General features: G+C 27.1%; 1 protein-coding gene across 1 annotated transcript in view; it reads left to right on the top strand.

The window, feature by feature from the left end:
- LOC100214813 (transmembrane 9 superfamily member 4) overlaps window positions 1–1,968 on the top strand; it is an 80,808-nt gene extending 78,840 nt beyond the window's left edge. The window contains exons 16-22 of the mRNA XM_065813731.1: window positions 400–483; window positions 563–658; window positions 739–818; window positions 909–972; window positions 1,048–1,167; window positions 1,346–1,435; window positions 1,529–1,968. Of these exons, the coding sequence (XP_065669803.1) occupies window positions 400–483; window positions 563–658; window positions 739–818; window positions 909–972; window positions 1,048–1,167; window positions 1,346–1,435; window positions 1,529–1,678 (684 nt within the window). The 3' untranslated portion in view covers window positions 1,679–1,968. The remainder of the gene's footprint in view (window positions 1–399; window positions 484–562; window positions 659–738; window positions 819–908; window positions 973–1,047; window positions 1,168–1,345; window positions 1,436–1,528) is intronic.
- Window positions 1,969–14,919: the final 12,951 nt, after the last annotated feature.

The raw sequence follows: 14,919 nt of genomic DNA, 5'->3' as shown, positions 1-14,919 counted from the left end.
CAATGTCACAGAGTCGCCTCACTCAGCTCGCTTTAATGCACATTAACAAAGATTACCTAGACAAGGTTGACATTACAGCACTCATGGAGGAGTTTGTGGCTAAAGGATTGCAAATCTGCATTTAGCAGGGTTAATTACGTCTAAAAAAATTTCAGTGGGATAACGCCTCCCAAACACCTCATTCAGGGATGGGTACCCCTCCCCAAGCCCCACCCGATTCTGCCCCCTTAATTATCATTAAAAATTATATTTATTTATCACTTTTTTTTACTTATTTTAAAGTGTATTTATATATATATATATATATATATATATATATATATATATATATATATTCATTTCTATATTTTAAATAAGGTTTGGTTCTCACAGTACATTTAATGTTGTAATTTTTTTTAGACTGGCTTGCTTTATCCTGGCTTTGTTTGCGCAATATCGTTTTTTTTCAACTTGTTTCTTTGGGCAAAGAATTCTTCAGCAGCTGTAAATTCTATAAGTCGTTTAATGCTTGTTTGTATTTTTATTGTTAGTATTATTTTGCTATAGTTTCAAAAAATTATAGGTTCCGTTTACAACAATGTTGGCTTTGATTTGTTTATGGTTTGGTATTTCGATTCCTTTGGTATTCCTTGGTTATTTTTTTGGATACCGAAAAGCAGTGAGTTTCTTTAAATCTGTGTTACCTTTATGTCAAAATAATTTCAAAGTGTTATTTAAATTTTGTTTTCTAAAAATCAGCCTTTTTCTCAACCTGTACGAACTAATCAAATACCACGTCAAATTCCAGATCAAATGTGGTATATGCATCCTTTTGTTGGGTAATAATTTCAGTTATACCGTTTGAAATTATTAAAATCAATAGAAAACCCTCTGTTCATATTATTAAGTTCCATTTTAATATTTTACAGAATGATTGTTGCTGGTATTCTACCATTTGGAGCAGTATTTATTGAGTTGTTTTTTATACTATCAGTTAGTCTTTTTTAATTTTAGTTTTTGTTAAGGTTTGCTGGTTAAACAAACTGCAAGTTTAAATTCAATTTTTAGGCTTTATGGGATAATCAATTCTACTATCTTTTTGGGTTTTTGTTTTTGGTGTTTGTCATTGTATGCTTTTGTTGCTCAGAGATTGCTGTTGTTATGATATACTTTCAGCTCTGCGAAGAGGTAAGATAATGTTAACGTTATTTGTTACTTTTTTTAATGCAAAATCTAAATGTGTCTAATAGTAGTAGGTGGGCTTCAACCCTATCCCATAAGTAACAATCTGTCAGCCCCAACTTCTTTAAACAAAATTCTTGCAATAAGACTAATGAGTATGCTATTAATTTATTTTCTTAATTAGAATTACAATTGGTGGTGGCGATCTTTTTTAATGTCTGGATCTTGTGCTCTCTACGTTTTTTGCTATTTTGTCTACTACTTTTTGACTAAGGTAGTGTAAACAATATTTGATATTTGTATTTAGTTTTTCAACTAGTATTTATTCTCTGGTTATACTAATTTATGTTTATAATTTTTTTAACAGCTTGATATAGTAAGTTTTTTCTCTGGTTTGATGTATTTTGGATACTCTATTGTCATTGCTTTCTCCTTCTGGATAATCACAGGAACTGTCGGCTTTTTTGCGACGTACATCTTTATAAGAAACATTTACAGCTCTGTAAAAATAGATTAATTTTTTAAAATTTTCGTTTTGTTTTTGAGTTTGATTTATTTGTGATTTAATTTTTGTTTTGCGATCAATGAGGGTTTAAAATTTAATACAGTTTTTAGCAGTGCTTTTGAAGCATGTCTTGTGTCGCTGCTTTTTGGTTCGTTCTACAGTTTTTCATTTTTTTTCTTTTTTATTTGGAATGTTTGTGTATTTATATTGATTCTATTTATAGAAGTAAATTTGTTATCCTTTTTCCAAATTGAAATTTGAGGGTGTCCTCTTTTTACAGGCAGTAATTTTTTTAATCTAAATTTCGTTTCTTTTTGTTTATTAAAATGTTAAAAAATCAACGTTTGGTATATCGATAAAAAATCATCTTCAGAAAAATAGAAAACTGATTCAGTTTTTAACTTTGAAACTGAAGATGTTAGCAAAGCTTTAGATGGCGAAAAAAGTGTTGAATTTTTTGATTAAATTTTTAAACATCAACATCAAAACAATATAAAAAGTTGAACACAAAAAACTTTGAAGCTTCTGCTATTTCAGTTATTGCAAAATATCTAGAAAGTTTTTTTAATATTCTGGAGAATGATAAATTAGAAGGAATTAAAAATTACTAGTTTTTTGTAAACTCTTATTTGGTATCAAAACAAAAAAATTTCAAAGTTTATATAAGATTTCAATTTTTGTTAATAGAAATTCTGTTTTATTTCCCGTTTACGTAGTCATGTCGTCAGTGTTTATTATATAAAAAGCAGACTTTTACAAATTTAGAGTTCTTCGGATCAAATACGTAACATTCTCAGCTTATTTTAAAAATTTAACTAAATAAAGCATTTAGCTCTTCTTTTTTTTCAATGACACGCAAATTGCAGTTTTTTTTTATTCAAAAAAAAAAAAAATTGACAAGAAATGTAAAAATAAAAGAGAATGTTTATCTCCTGAATTCTACGCAACGCGCTATATAAGCTCCTGAATTTTAACTTTGAAGTAACTTTTCTTCAAAACTTTTATTTACATATTCGTACAACCTTTTCTTTGATTATGATTATTTTTTCCAAATTTTGTTGTTTTTTAAATTTTAATAACGACTACATGCCAAAAAAGCGTTCTAAAAACCATTTAGTCAGCTACGCAACATCAAGTTTGTATTACATTTCAAGCTCAAGTACAAAAAAACACATTTTACACTGGCTTCGATTCCAACCACAACTCTTCTTACGTTCATTGCAGCATAATAATGCCAGTGCATTTTATTAGGGGAAAGCCCGGATATTTAAGAAAAAATTGATTGTATACATGTACTAACAGCAAAGTGTCAAAAGACTTTTTTAAAAGTATAAACATCTATCGAATTAGAAACAAAAAAATAATTATTATGTACCTTAATAATATACAAAACATCAAAGAAAAAATGTTAGAAAAAAGGCATGTTTCAAATTGCAGGGTAGCCTCGGACACATAGTTTAACCTTGGTTTTATTTCTTTTTTACCCGTGTGACACAATTATAATATACAAATAGTTAGCCTTAGACTGTTCTCAACGCATTTTTAAAAAAATTGACTTTAAAAATTGCCTCTAGTATTTAAGGAATGGGAATGAAAATGTCATCATTTAAAAATATAAACATTAGCTTTTTACTAATGAAAATAAACACTTTTTTCAAATCTTAGGTCTTTTTACTGGAATTAAATGATTAACTACTATGGGTTTGTGTATTATATTAAATGTATTATTATTTACATAAAAAAGTTGCTTATTTTTAAAATGTAAATGGATTAAGTTGTCTGGAATCACCCTCTAAAAATATGTCCGATACCACCCAATCATACCTCATTCACAAATACTAGTTTTAAAACTAGTGAACTAAAATATAAATCATTTTTTTATTATTATTATATTATATTGTAATTAAAAATCTTTAATCAATAAGAAGTTATTATTTTACATAAAAGTTAGGTATATTAATATGTGAATCAAATATGATGATACATCGGTATTCTGGTGGTGGGAAACAATATCTTGCACTCCAAGGTGATCGCTTCGGTTTAATATGATAGATGTTTTGCATAATCCATTTTTTCATTCAAATAATGTTTTTTTAGTATTTTAAACCACATAGCTTCTTTAGTTCAAGCTGTACATCAAATGTACGGAGTTGCCTGTCATCCGGGGCTACCCGACTTTCCCCTATATGCTTTGTATCCAAAAAATTTATTGATGTTAAAACATACTTATTTTTATATTGAGATGTAATTAAATCTGCATTAGTTGCAGAAAAACACTGCATTACAAACATTATGATACAAAACATAATGAACCCCAATATTGAAAGATCCTAATTTAAGTATTGCAAGTTTTAGATGCTCACCTCTCAAACATGTTTTTAAAATAGGTAGAGTTGTTTATGGAAACCGCAGTGTTGATAACGTAAGAGCTCTTACACAAAAGACTGTTGCCGATGTGTTAGGTGTCGTAATAGCTGCACTTGGTGAAATTTAATCCACTTTAAATAAATATTTGAAAAAATAAACAAAGGATAAATTGACGGAAAATGTTTTAACTAGTTTATAAACTATGTAGTTAAAATTAGTTATAATTTGATGTACTTTTGAAAAATTAAAACGAAAAAAATCTAATTGCATGTTGTTTTATTTTATAAATCAAATCTAGACATTTTTTAAACTAATTATTTATTTTTTTATGTCAGTATTGGAAATTCTTATGTTTTCTTTGTATCATTATATTAGTAAATTTGTTTTATAGATAGTCGAATTCAAGAAAAAAACGAGGAATGAGTACTTAAACCGAACTTTGTTAAAAATATATAAAAAATATATTTTTAACAAAGAACTTATAATATTTAGAAAAAGTGTTTTAAAATGAGCAAAATTGATCATATTTTGTTACGTGTCAATTTTTCTTTATCTGTTTTTAATTAAACTTAAGGACATTTTACAGTACTCAACTTAAACTTTCGGACATTTCACAGAACTCTTAGATATTTCATTAAAATTTCAGAATTTAGTTAAATCAGAATATTTCAAAAGTTATTGATTTTTTTTGATGAGCTCTTTAATTTTCTATTGCTTTGTGGAATGTTGTAAAGCATTTAGGTTTATAAATCAGTATATAGAGTAGTTCATAAAAAATCTGATGATTCAATAAAGTGCATATGGGTTGTGAACATATCCTAAAAATTTGAAGACTATATCCAGTGTAAAGTTATCGTGTTTTATAATTTCCAGAAATGCTCAAATTGCGAACTTGAAAAAAATGCAAAAGAAAGTTTAAAAAGTAAAAATTCTAACAAATAAATCTCTAAATGCTAATAGCTACCTGTAGCATAAAATTTATAGTGTAGTTAACCTGAGACTCAACTGGGAAAAAAAATTTTAAAGTCAATTTTTGACATAGTTAGAACTGCATTCTTGGCATTTGACATTTTTGACATAGTTAGAACTGTATTTAGCAGAATAAAGTCCACCATATAACTTCTTGAGGAAAATTACTTAAACTATTTTTATTCACGATCACTTCCTGTGAGATTGTGTCATTTTTATTCACGATCACTTCCTGTGAGATTGTGTCATTTTTATTCGCGATCACTTCCTGTGAGATCATTTTTTTAACATTTTTATTTTTATAAAACCATTTCATATGTTAATATGTCATCAAAATATATAAAAAGCAATAAAAAAAATACTAAAATATTCGTGTAAAAGTAAAAAAATATAAAACTTGCTTATTTTATTGAGTATAACACACAAAAATACAAACGTAAAATGATTTTATTCAAACAAATTAAATAACTTGACAAATATATTCTTCTTCGTTAACGTTGTCTCTCTCATCGTTGTTATTAAACAAAGACATAGAGTTGTGACAATCTATTCCATGACATTGTATGCAAGTAATAATGCACTTAATACCATTACGTTTACAAGGACAAGTGTTATTGCAAGATTACTTTGTTATAATGCAATGAATTTTTATAATTACTTGAATTCATACTATGAATTTATAATTACTATAAATTCATTATGAAGTTTTTTACAAAATTTTTTCATATTATATTCATATAATTCCAGCTAATATAATAAAAAGTCCAAAAACAAAAATCCTAGTAAAAATAATGTATATTTAAAAAACTACAAAAATGTTACAAATAAAGCTTTAGTCTAAAAAATAAAAAAAACAGTCACCAATTTTAATTAGATAAGCTGTCATACCTTTTTTTATAAAACCACTGTGTCCTTATTTTTTGCAAAATAAATCTTATTCTTTTTCCACTATAATTTTCCTAAATTCTGGATACTTAGTGCCTCCTTTAAAAAGCATTTTTTGGCTTTAGGATCATTGCTTAAGTTTGTCTTATCATAGTTGATGATGCAGCTAGGTAAAAAATACAGTCATGTTGTATTTTTTTCAAGATTATTGAAGAAGTTATCAGTTATATGATATGATGTTTTTGCTCTGTGGTAATATTGGTTGCGTATCTATTTGACAAAACATGTTTGCTACATATTGAAAAACTTGTCGCCTACTCTTTTCGTGGAAGGTTATACTTTCATTTCAATTTTATTCAAATATCTTTTAGCCATAATTCTCAAATCTAATAAATCAAATAGAAATCTCCACTCACTGTTTTTTTTAAGTTGTAATTCTCCTTCTCAACACTAAACATCTTAGATCGACCTGATGTTTTATGGCCATTTTTCATTCTATAGTTTCTACTCAGAGTTTAATTTAGAATTTCTTTGAAGCATCCCAAAGAGTTATTTTTTTGTTTTACACTAACTAAACACCCGTCTACATATTGTCTTTATTATAAGTTTTGTATGTTTTGTAGACTTTGCCATTCCTGACACATCTATAGCCTCTTTTGATTCTCTGACCATTTATTTTATGCTAAATCAAATATAGTATATACATAATATAAATATATTATATACATATATACTATATATATATATATATATATATATATATATATATATATATATATATATATATATATATATATATATATATATATATGTATGTATATATATATATATATATATATATATATATATATATACATATTATATATATATATATATATGTATATATATATATATATATATATATATATATATATATATATATATATATATATATATATATATATATATATATATATATAGCACAAAAATACAAGTTTTTATGTCCACAAATAAAAGAGACTATTGAGATGGAATTTCCAAATAACCCCAATAAGTTTTCCAAATAGCCCCTCTGAATAAATCTCAAAATATTTTATGAGATATTTTGTTATACTTTAAATACAATGTCAAATTTAAATTGTTGGATTGTTATATACTTTTATTAAATAATCTTTAAAATATTACTGTTTCTTTATTTATAGCTCAGAAATAAAGTTAGTCAAGTAATTTTTTCAAAATAAAAATTATGGTTATTTTACTCTCAAGTTTTAATCCGAGGATGAATGTAACCCGATTCTACCCGAGGATAAATGTAACTTCTATCCGAGGACGAATGTAACTTCTATCCGAGGACGAATGTAACTTCTATTACCCTTTTATTTTAACAACAGAAAAGTAGTTTAGTAAAAAAATTGCAAACATAACCACATAACCATAAACCACTTAATCTTAAGATTATTTATATAGCAAGCAGTTTTAGCAAAAAAATAATTATTTCCAAACACTCTCATTGTTTCTAAATACCCCCGATTTACGGTACCAAAAAATTATTATAAATTCTTTTTTTTTCCTTTACTTTATATGTCATTACTGGGACCAAGATATCTCTTTGCAAAACCTGCAAATGCATTCGTAGAGAATGATATCTCATAGAGTTTTCTATTGGTGAAAGGGGTGATGTGACTATTTTCATATACCTATATTTTCTTATCAATGTAATGATTTTTTATTCATTGTTTCCACTTAATATTTGAACTTCAAAAATGGGTAAGTAAAACCACTGATTTAGGAAAAAAATCAAGTTTTAGGAGATATGGAGAACAAGAGATTGTCAAACCGCGTACAAACTCGAGTTTGCACGAGGTTAAATATTGCAGACTGTTACAAACTTGTTATTTGATGTTAATTAGTGACCTTTGTCATGAAGTGATGCACATTCATCCATTATGTTGACCTAAAGATCTTTAGAACTTGTGGCCATACCTCTACCATGTGTTAGCCATCCTCTGCTTATAATTGCTTATCATACTTTGCCCAATGACTAAATCTAGCCATAAACCTGCCCAATAACGATAACTTCTTCTAATACAATAATACCCATTCTTGCAATACTGCATATATAGTGAGAGATGATCAAATTGTAAGGATTGGATTTTTTGAAGTTATAAACGTCCGCTCTTAGCATAATTAATGTGTCGCATTGCTGCAAAGAGATTAATTATTGGTCAAAAATATTTAGTTTAATGGTTTACTTTTTGTAGATATTATATTTGGCAGTTGTTGTATGCGTGCGCCATTTTTTATTTTATCTTTATTTCTTTTTTCTTTTTTCTTTTATTTATTTTATATATACAGTACTGTGAATAAATTTTAGACCACTTACATTTTTTCAAAAAATCCCGGAGAATTCTTTTTTAATATTTAAGTTTGTAGTTCTAAATTATATACTTATTAAAACACATGTATTTCACACAAAATATGGAGCAATTACAAACTTTTTAATGTCAAACTTCAAAAAAAACTCTTAATATTTACTATGTCCTTTTTTGCCTCAATTCCAGCCAATATTCGCCGGGGAATAGATTCATACAAATTAGTTATAAAATCCTAAGGTATGGTGTGCCATTTTCTTAGGAGTACTTCAAAACATTCTTTAGTATTTCGAGGAGCATGTTCGATCTTCTTTCTGTCCAGGTAATCCCAAATATGCTCAATTATATTCAAAACTGGACTCTGGGGAAAAGAATAGAAAAAATGAACTACTAATTGTTGCATATTTCTTTCGCCTATTTTTAGAACAAAAATTGATATTTCCTTCGCCTATTTTTAGGACAAAAAAATTTTCAATTAGTCTAACATTTAAATAGATAATAGATTTCAGTATATAGAATGAGGAAAAAACTCAAAATTTTGCAGATCTTTAAGTATGATCTTTTAGTGATAAAGTTGACTATGATCTTTAAACCATAAGGTTGGGTTTTTTTTAACTTAAAAAATCTAACTATAAGATTAATTGATTGATTGGTTTCACTGTTAAAGTTAAACTATTATATAATACATAATAATAAGTTGTTGTTTTTTTTTGTTAATATATTATTACTTATATATTAACAAAATTAATTTTGTGTTTTAGTTGTTGTAATTAATAAGGCACACAATTTGTCAGCTAACCATTGAGTAAAGGATCTTTTTAGTGATGTTTCAATAGCTTTATCTTCACTTCTAACAACTGAATAATTTTGATTTACCTCGAATGAACTAATGGAAAATCCTAGTTCGAATAGCTGATTTATTGACCATTTAGAGCCAAATATATGATCTGCTTCAACTCCTAATCCAAACAGCATATATATATATATATATATATATGTATATATATATATATATATGTATATATATATATATATATATATATATATATATATATATGTATAATATATATATATATATATATATATATATATATATATATATATATATATATATATATATATATATATATATAACAGTATACATGATCTTAGCCTTACAGCTTTTGTAATTGCTCGACCGACCGAACCGAGGATTGCTTTAGTTCGTCTTCTATCAAAAAAGACGTAGAAGTGGAGTTATTTCATAAAAAGACGAAAAAGTGAAGTTAAGTTTTTGTGATAATTTATGCTATCAAAGGGGCCATTGCATCTTCAAAATATATGCAATGTTTATCAAATTTTTTGCGACATTTTAGTATCCTCACTGCAAACAGATTATGAAACAGATAAAATAGATGATCCATTCAAACGGTGTTTAATACTTGATGACCAATCATCTTTTCTCTTTTCCCAAATTTTAAGAAGATTTTCTTTACGCATATTGTTTCTATATGGATGATTTGGCGCAATCTAGATGCTTAGGATCCACATTAGTTTGTCTAGCAACAAATGAAACAGTTCTTTCTCCAAGAAAAACTCTCCTAAAAAATATATTGTTATTGTTATTGCCGAGTAGTTATTCAAAAAGTTTATTTTTCCTTTTGTCTTCTTCCTCTCTACGTTTCTATTTATAGTATATATTAGTAAATTAATCGAATTTTATTTACAACTTATTTGTGAGCTGAGGATTTTCTGTGGTTGAAAGCCTTGTTTCTATAATCTTTTCTGCAAATTTGGTGCTTGTTTTTCCGTTCAAAAAATTTATTTGTTGTGAATCAGTTCTAAAATTTGAAAACTAAAAGCTTTTGCTCCTTTTTTCTCCCGCAGTGACAAGTGTAGCATTGGTCGTTTCTTTACAGATAATACAAATCTCGTCATCCATATTTTCGTAATTTTAAATAATCGAAAAGACTTATTTCTAAAATCTTAAGCGCATTATGTCAGTAAATGGTTAATGCTCAATGTTTTTGAACAAAAAGTTTTAATTTTGACATTCTATTTTATATATTCTCATTTATTGGGCATCAAATATTGTCATTTATTGGGCATTAAATTAAAAAAAAGAAATGCCTAACATTAAGTTAACAGTACTTGGTAAACTTGGTACCAGATCTCCTATACTTAAAAAATAAATAAAATTCATTTATGTATTGCTGCGATTTAAAACATTTTATGCAAACTTACATTTTATTGATATGAATCTCTATATATATAAAAGGCAATGTTTGTATGTTTGATGTTAGCTATAGGCGTCAACACCTCTGGACCAATCAATACCAAACTTGGCACAGGCACTATGTAGGCCTGAGCGGTAGTTTTGGCCAGGTTTGGGCCACCAGCGGCTCCTCCGGCCGCAGGGTTTGGGCCATCAGTGGCGCTCCGGCCCCGAGGTTTTCCAAGACATTCAAAGAAAGTATTCCCAGACATTCAAAGAAAGTTTCCCAGACATTAAAAGAAAGTATTTAAACAGCTTAACTCACATTAAACACAATGAAATTTGGAAAAGATAAATTTGGTCAAGTTTTTTAGGTAGTTTTGTTATTTTTTTAAAGATTTTAACGGAGTTTTTATTTTATTATAATAACTTTATTTTCTTTGCACTTTTTAATGCTCACATAGGGCTCTATAAAAAGATTGTGGTGACTCTGGTCATCCATATCTTCTTTGAGCCCCAGTCTGTTTATATAAATATATGTATATATTTTCTTTTTTTTATGGAATAATTTTTTATATTATTGTATGAACAGCAAAATATATGAAAAAAAATATATATATATATACTGCTTTTTACAAATTTCGCCCTGGTTGACCCCTTTTTTAGTCCATTTTGACAACACTAATAGAAACAAACATATATATACAACATAAATAAACAAACAGTATATGACTTTCGGTCTTTTAAAAACGCGTCGAGCTTTTTTGAGGTAAGTGGGCTATGCCCGTCCCCTCCCCCTCAGATTTTTGCAAAGTAATGATGATTTTTTTACTGTCAAAAAAATTGAGTACTATTATATAAATAGAAACACTTTTATCTACTTTTGGCAAAACAAACAAAAATAAATCGACTGTATTTGTTTTAGCAGTAAATAGTTACTGCTAAAACAAGTAAAATAATTAGTTATTTTACGCCATGAAAAAAGTCAATGGTTTAAAAAAAAACTTTTAAGTTAATCAATTTAAGTTAACCTAATTTTTAGATTAGTTAAATTAACTCACCACCGCGGTGGTAAATTAATTTACCTAACTTTTGTTAAGTAAAAATAACAATGTAGAAGCATTGACCGACTATAAAACTTACCTAATAACTACGATATACAAAACCAAAAATTACGCTCGTTTTTAAGTCCGTGCAAATGAGTTTCAAATGCAAAAGATAAAATTATTCAAAGACAATTTTCTGTATAATAAACATTTTGTTTAACACTTAATTTAAACATGGACGTATAAGGTTATATATAGTGTTTTATATTATAAGATTATTTCTTTTATACGCCCATGATCTATATAATAAAATGTTTTTGTCAAATGCTTTCTTACTATTCAACAATCCGAACAAGATAAATAAGACAATTCCGTATTTTTTCAAGCGAAAACCATATATACCTTATGTGTCTAGTGAAGCAACAATTTGTGAACTAACTGAAAGGCCTCGTCAAACAAATGCATCTAGTGAAGCAACAACTCGTGAAATAACTGAAAAGCCTCGTCAAACAAATGCATCTAGTGAAGCGTCAAACAAATCGATTATTAGTGAACTACCTGAAAACTCTTTTTTTTTTAAATGAATTTTAACTAAAAAAACTATCCACACCGAAAATCAACATTTTTCATCCGCCCAAACATTGTGTTTTCCCCAAAACAAAAATTGGAGGTCAAGATCGTTCATGCCAGCAAAATTGGTTCAAGGATTTTCCGTAGTTGCATTATAATAAAAGGTAAGAAAAAGTGTAATTCAAGAAAAAAAAAGGAAGCCTAAAAAATCAGAGAAATAAAGAAGATTTCATATTACTAAAGGTTTCTTTCCATGAAAAAAAGCTCCAAAATATTTTCAGACTCACCAAGATTCTGCATGTCACAAAATATATATTGCCAGTTGAAAATATTAAAAGCGATACTATTGCACTTGTTATCAAAGATATTCTCATTAGAATTAACTTAAGTTTCAATAATTGCAGGGGTAAACCTATGATGGTGCATCTAATATGGTGGGAAGAAATCTGGAGTAACAACTCAAATTCTTGCTGAACAGTCAAAAGCTGTTGCCATACATAGCTAAGGGCATTCTCTTAGTTTAATGTTTAATTACCCAGAAACAGTTGAAGATTATTTTAAGTCGATATATTTTGAAGCTCTTGACACAACTATTAATGCAGTAGAATATCGATTCGAACAGCCAGCATTTAAGAAGTTTGTAAACGTTGAAAAACTGTTTTTGAAAGTCATTAATAAGACGGATCTATCAAAGGAACTTAAGGTTTTAGAATCTGATTTCCATGGAGATTTGAATCGGAACCAAATAGAAAGCGAGCTTCATCTCATACCAACTAATGTTCAAATTTCTATGCCAATTAATTTTCGAGATATATAACTTTTCAAGATATAAGTCACTTCAGAATATGGATAAAGAAAATTGCCCAATAGTCCAGAATATTTTGATCATTACCTAAATCGTTCTCAATTTGGATAATGGAGGATCAATTAGAGAATCAAAACGTAGCTCAGATCAACAGAGACTCAAAAAAGATTGTTAGTACTAAATACGCAAGTTGGTATTGTCAATAGGCTATCTTTATTAGAAGTAGGCAAGCAATTTACTGATGCACAGGATAGGCTCAGGAGTGAGTTCGGAACATTTACTATAAAAGACCTTAATTTTTTATCACATTTTTGCAAAAAAAATTTCAGTATTTAAAGAAAATTTCCGATCGAAATTTTCATTTTAAAAATTAGGGCATAAAAGTTTTTTTGAAAACTCAAAAGTATTTGAATTCAAGATAAATATTTCTCTTTCCTCTCCCCCTCCCCCAGTTTTATTGCACTCCGTGGCCCATGATGATGATGATACTATTGCTCCTTGTTTTCAATGATATTTATTTGATCATGAGGTCAGATTAACCAGTTGCTGTCGTATTTTATTAACATCAGCAGTATTTTTTGTACTGTAACTTTAATACTAGTATAAGTAACCTTTAGTTCAGCTATATCACTAGTTTTTCCAGAAAGACTTGTGTTTATTACTTGAAGGGTTTCATTTCTTTGAACATGTAAAAGTGCTTTGATGTTTTTCATTTATATTTCTAGATTAATAGACATTGTGAGTTATAAATTTTAGACATGAATATGTTGATCTATTGATTTTTATTCGCTTTCTTTTTTTTATTACATAGCATTTAAATATTATGAAAATATGTTGGGATATCATTTGACATGTTGGTTTTATAAAATTACGCCATCTTTCTTCTTATATGCCGGTACTCATTTGACTTCGAGTAAGCTCTCGAGTTCTCGAGTGTTAATTCTCGTGTCAGCTGAATTAATCAAAGCGCGAGATTGGAAAAGTTATAAAATTTCAACATAGAAGTAATTTCTTTTTATATGTCTATCAATCAGTTAATAAGTAATCTTGGGTCTATAATTAACTTTTTGTAGACGAATTAACAATTTTTAAAAAGTGTTTTAAAATATATAAATAGTGTAATTTACTTTGTGTCTAGTTTAACATAGCTAAGTAAATTACACTAATTTAGCATTTACTTTTTTTCTAACTCTGAGATTTGGTTGACCATTGCTTGTCAACATGCTAAGGTAAATTGTGTTCATTTATTTGACTTAGACAGAAAAGTAATGAAAATTGGGGTTACTCATATTTTCTCAACTTAATGTAAATTAAATTTAAATAAATATGGGTTTAAAAGTATTAATAATAACGAATAACTATATTAGAAAAAGTTTTAAAAAAAAAGACAATTAAAGAAAATTAAGTTAGATTTTTATTTAAGATTTTGTATTAAAATTGGTTGATTGGAATGATTTTAAAGTTAAATTTAATAAGTAATTGATGATAAATAAAAAGATCAATGCTTTAAAAAATTAATCAAAAAGTTCCATAATTTCTATAATTAAATATTGATGCTTTACAGTTTATAGGTAAGATATAAATGTTAGTTGTTGCTTTTTCTTTTTCTTTTTTTTTTTTACATGTAATGATAATGGCTTATTTCAGTGTTCCAAAATAAATTGATATAAAGAAAAATTCTTTTATACATTAAAGCATGTTTTAAAAAATAAAATTGAAACAAGTGAAAAAAGAATTAATTATTAACTTTCTAAGTTGTTTATAAAGCGTATTTCTCATATCTTAATGATTATTTATGTCTTTATTGATCTCTTGCATTTTAGCATAGCTAAACAACTCTTGTAATTAAATGGGAATTTATTTATTATATTATAATTTTATATAATTTAAATAAGTAATAACAGATATAGAATTTAGAAAACTAAAGATTAATAGTGTTAATCATTAGTAGATATATAAGGTGCTCTTTTTAAATTTAAGTGATTTTAAATGTAAGTTTTCTATTGAAATTTAAACTTGTAATTGTAAAAAATATTTGTTTCAAGGAACTTAGTAAGGACTTAAAA

The sequence above is a fragment of the Hydra vulgaris genome, chromosome 12 (assembly GCF_038396675.1).
Source record: "Hydra vulgaris chromosome 12, alternate assembly HydraT2T_AEP".
Classification (NCBI taxonomy): domain Eukaryota; kingdom Metazoa; phylum Cnidaria; class Hydrozoa; order Anthoathecata; family Hydridae; genus Hydra; species Hydra vulgaris.
Note: the sequence above shows the minus strand (reverse complement) of the source record. Positions and strands in the feature narration are given on the sequence as shown.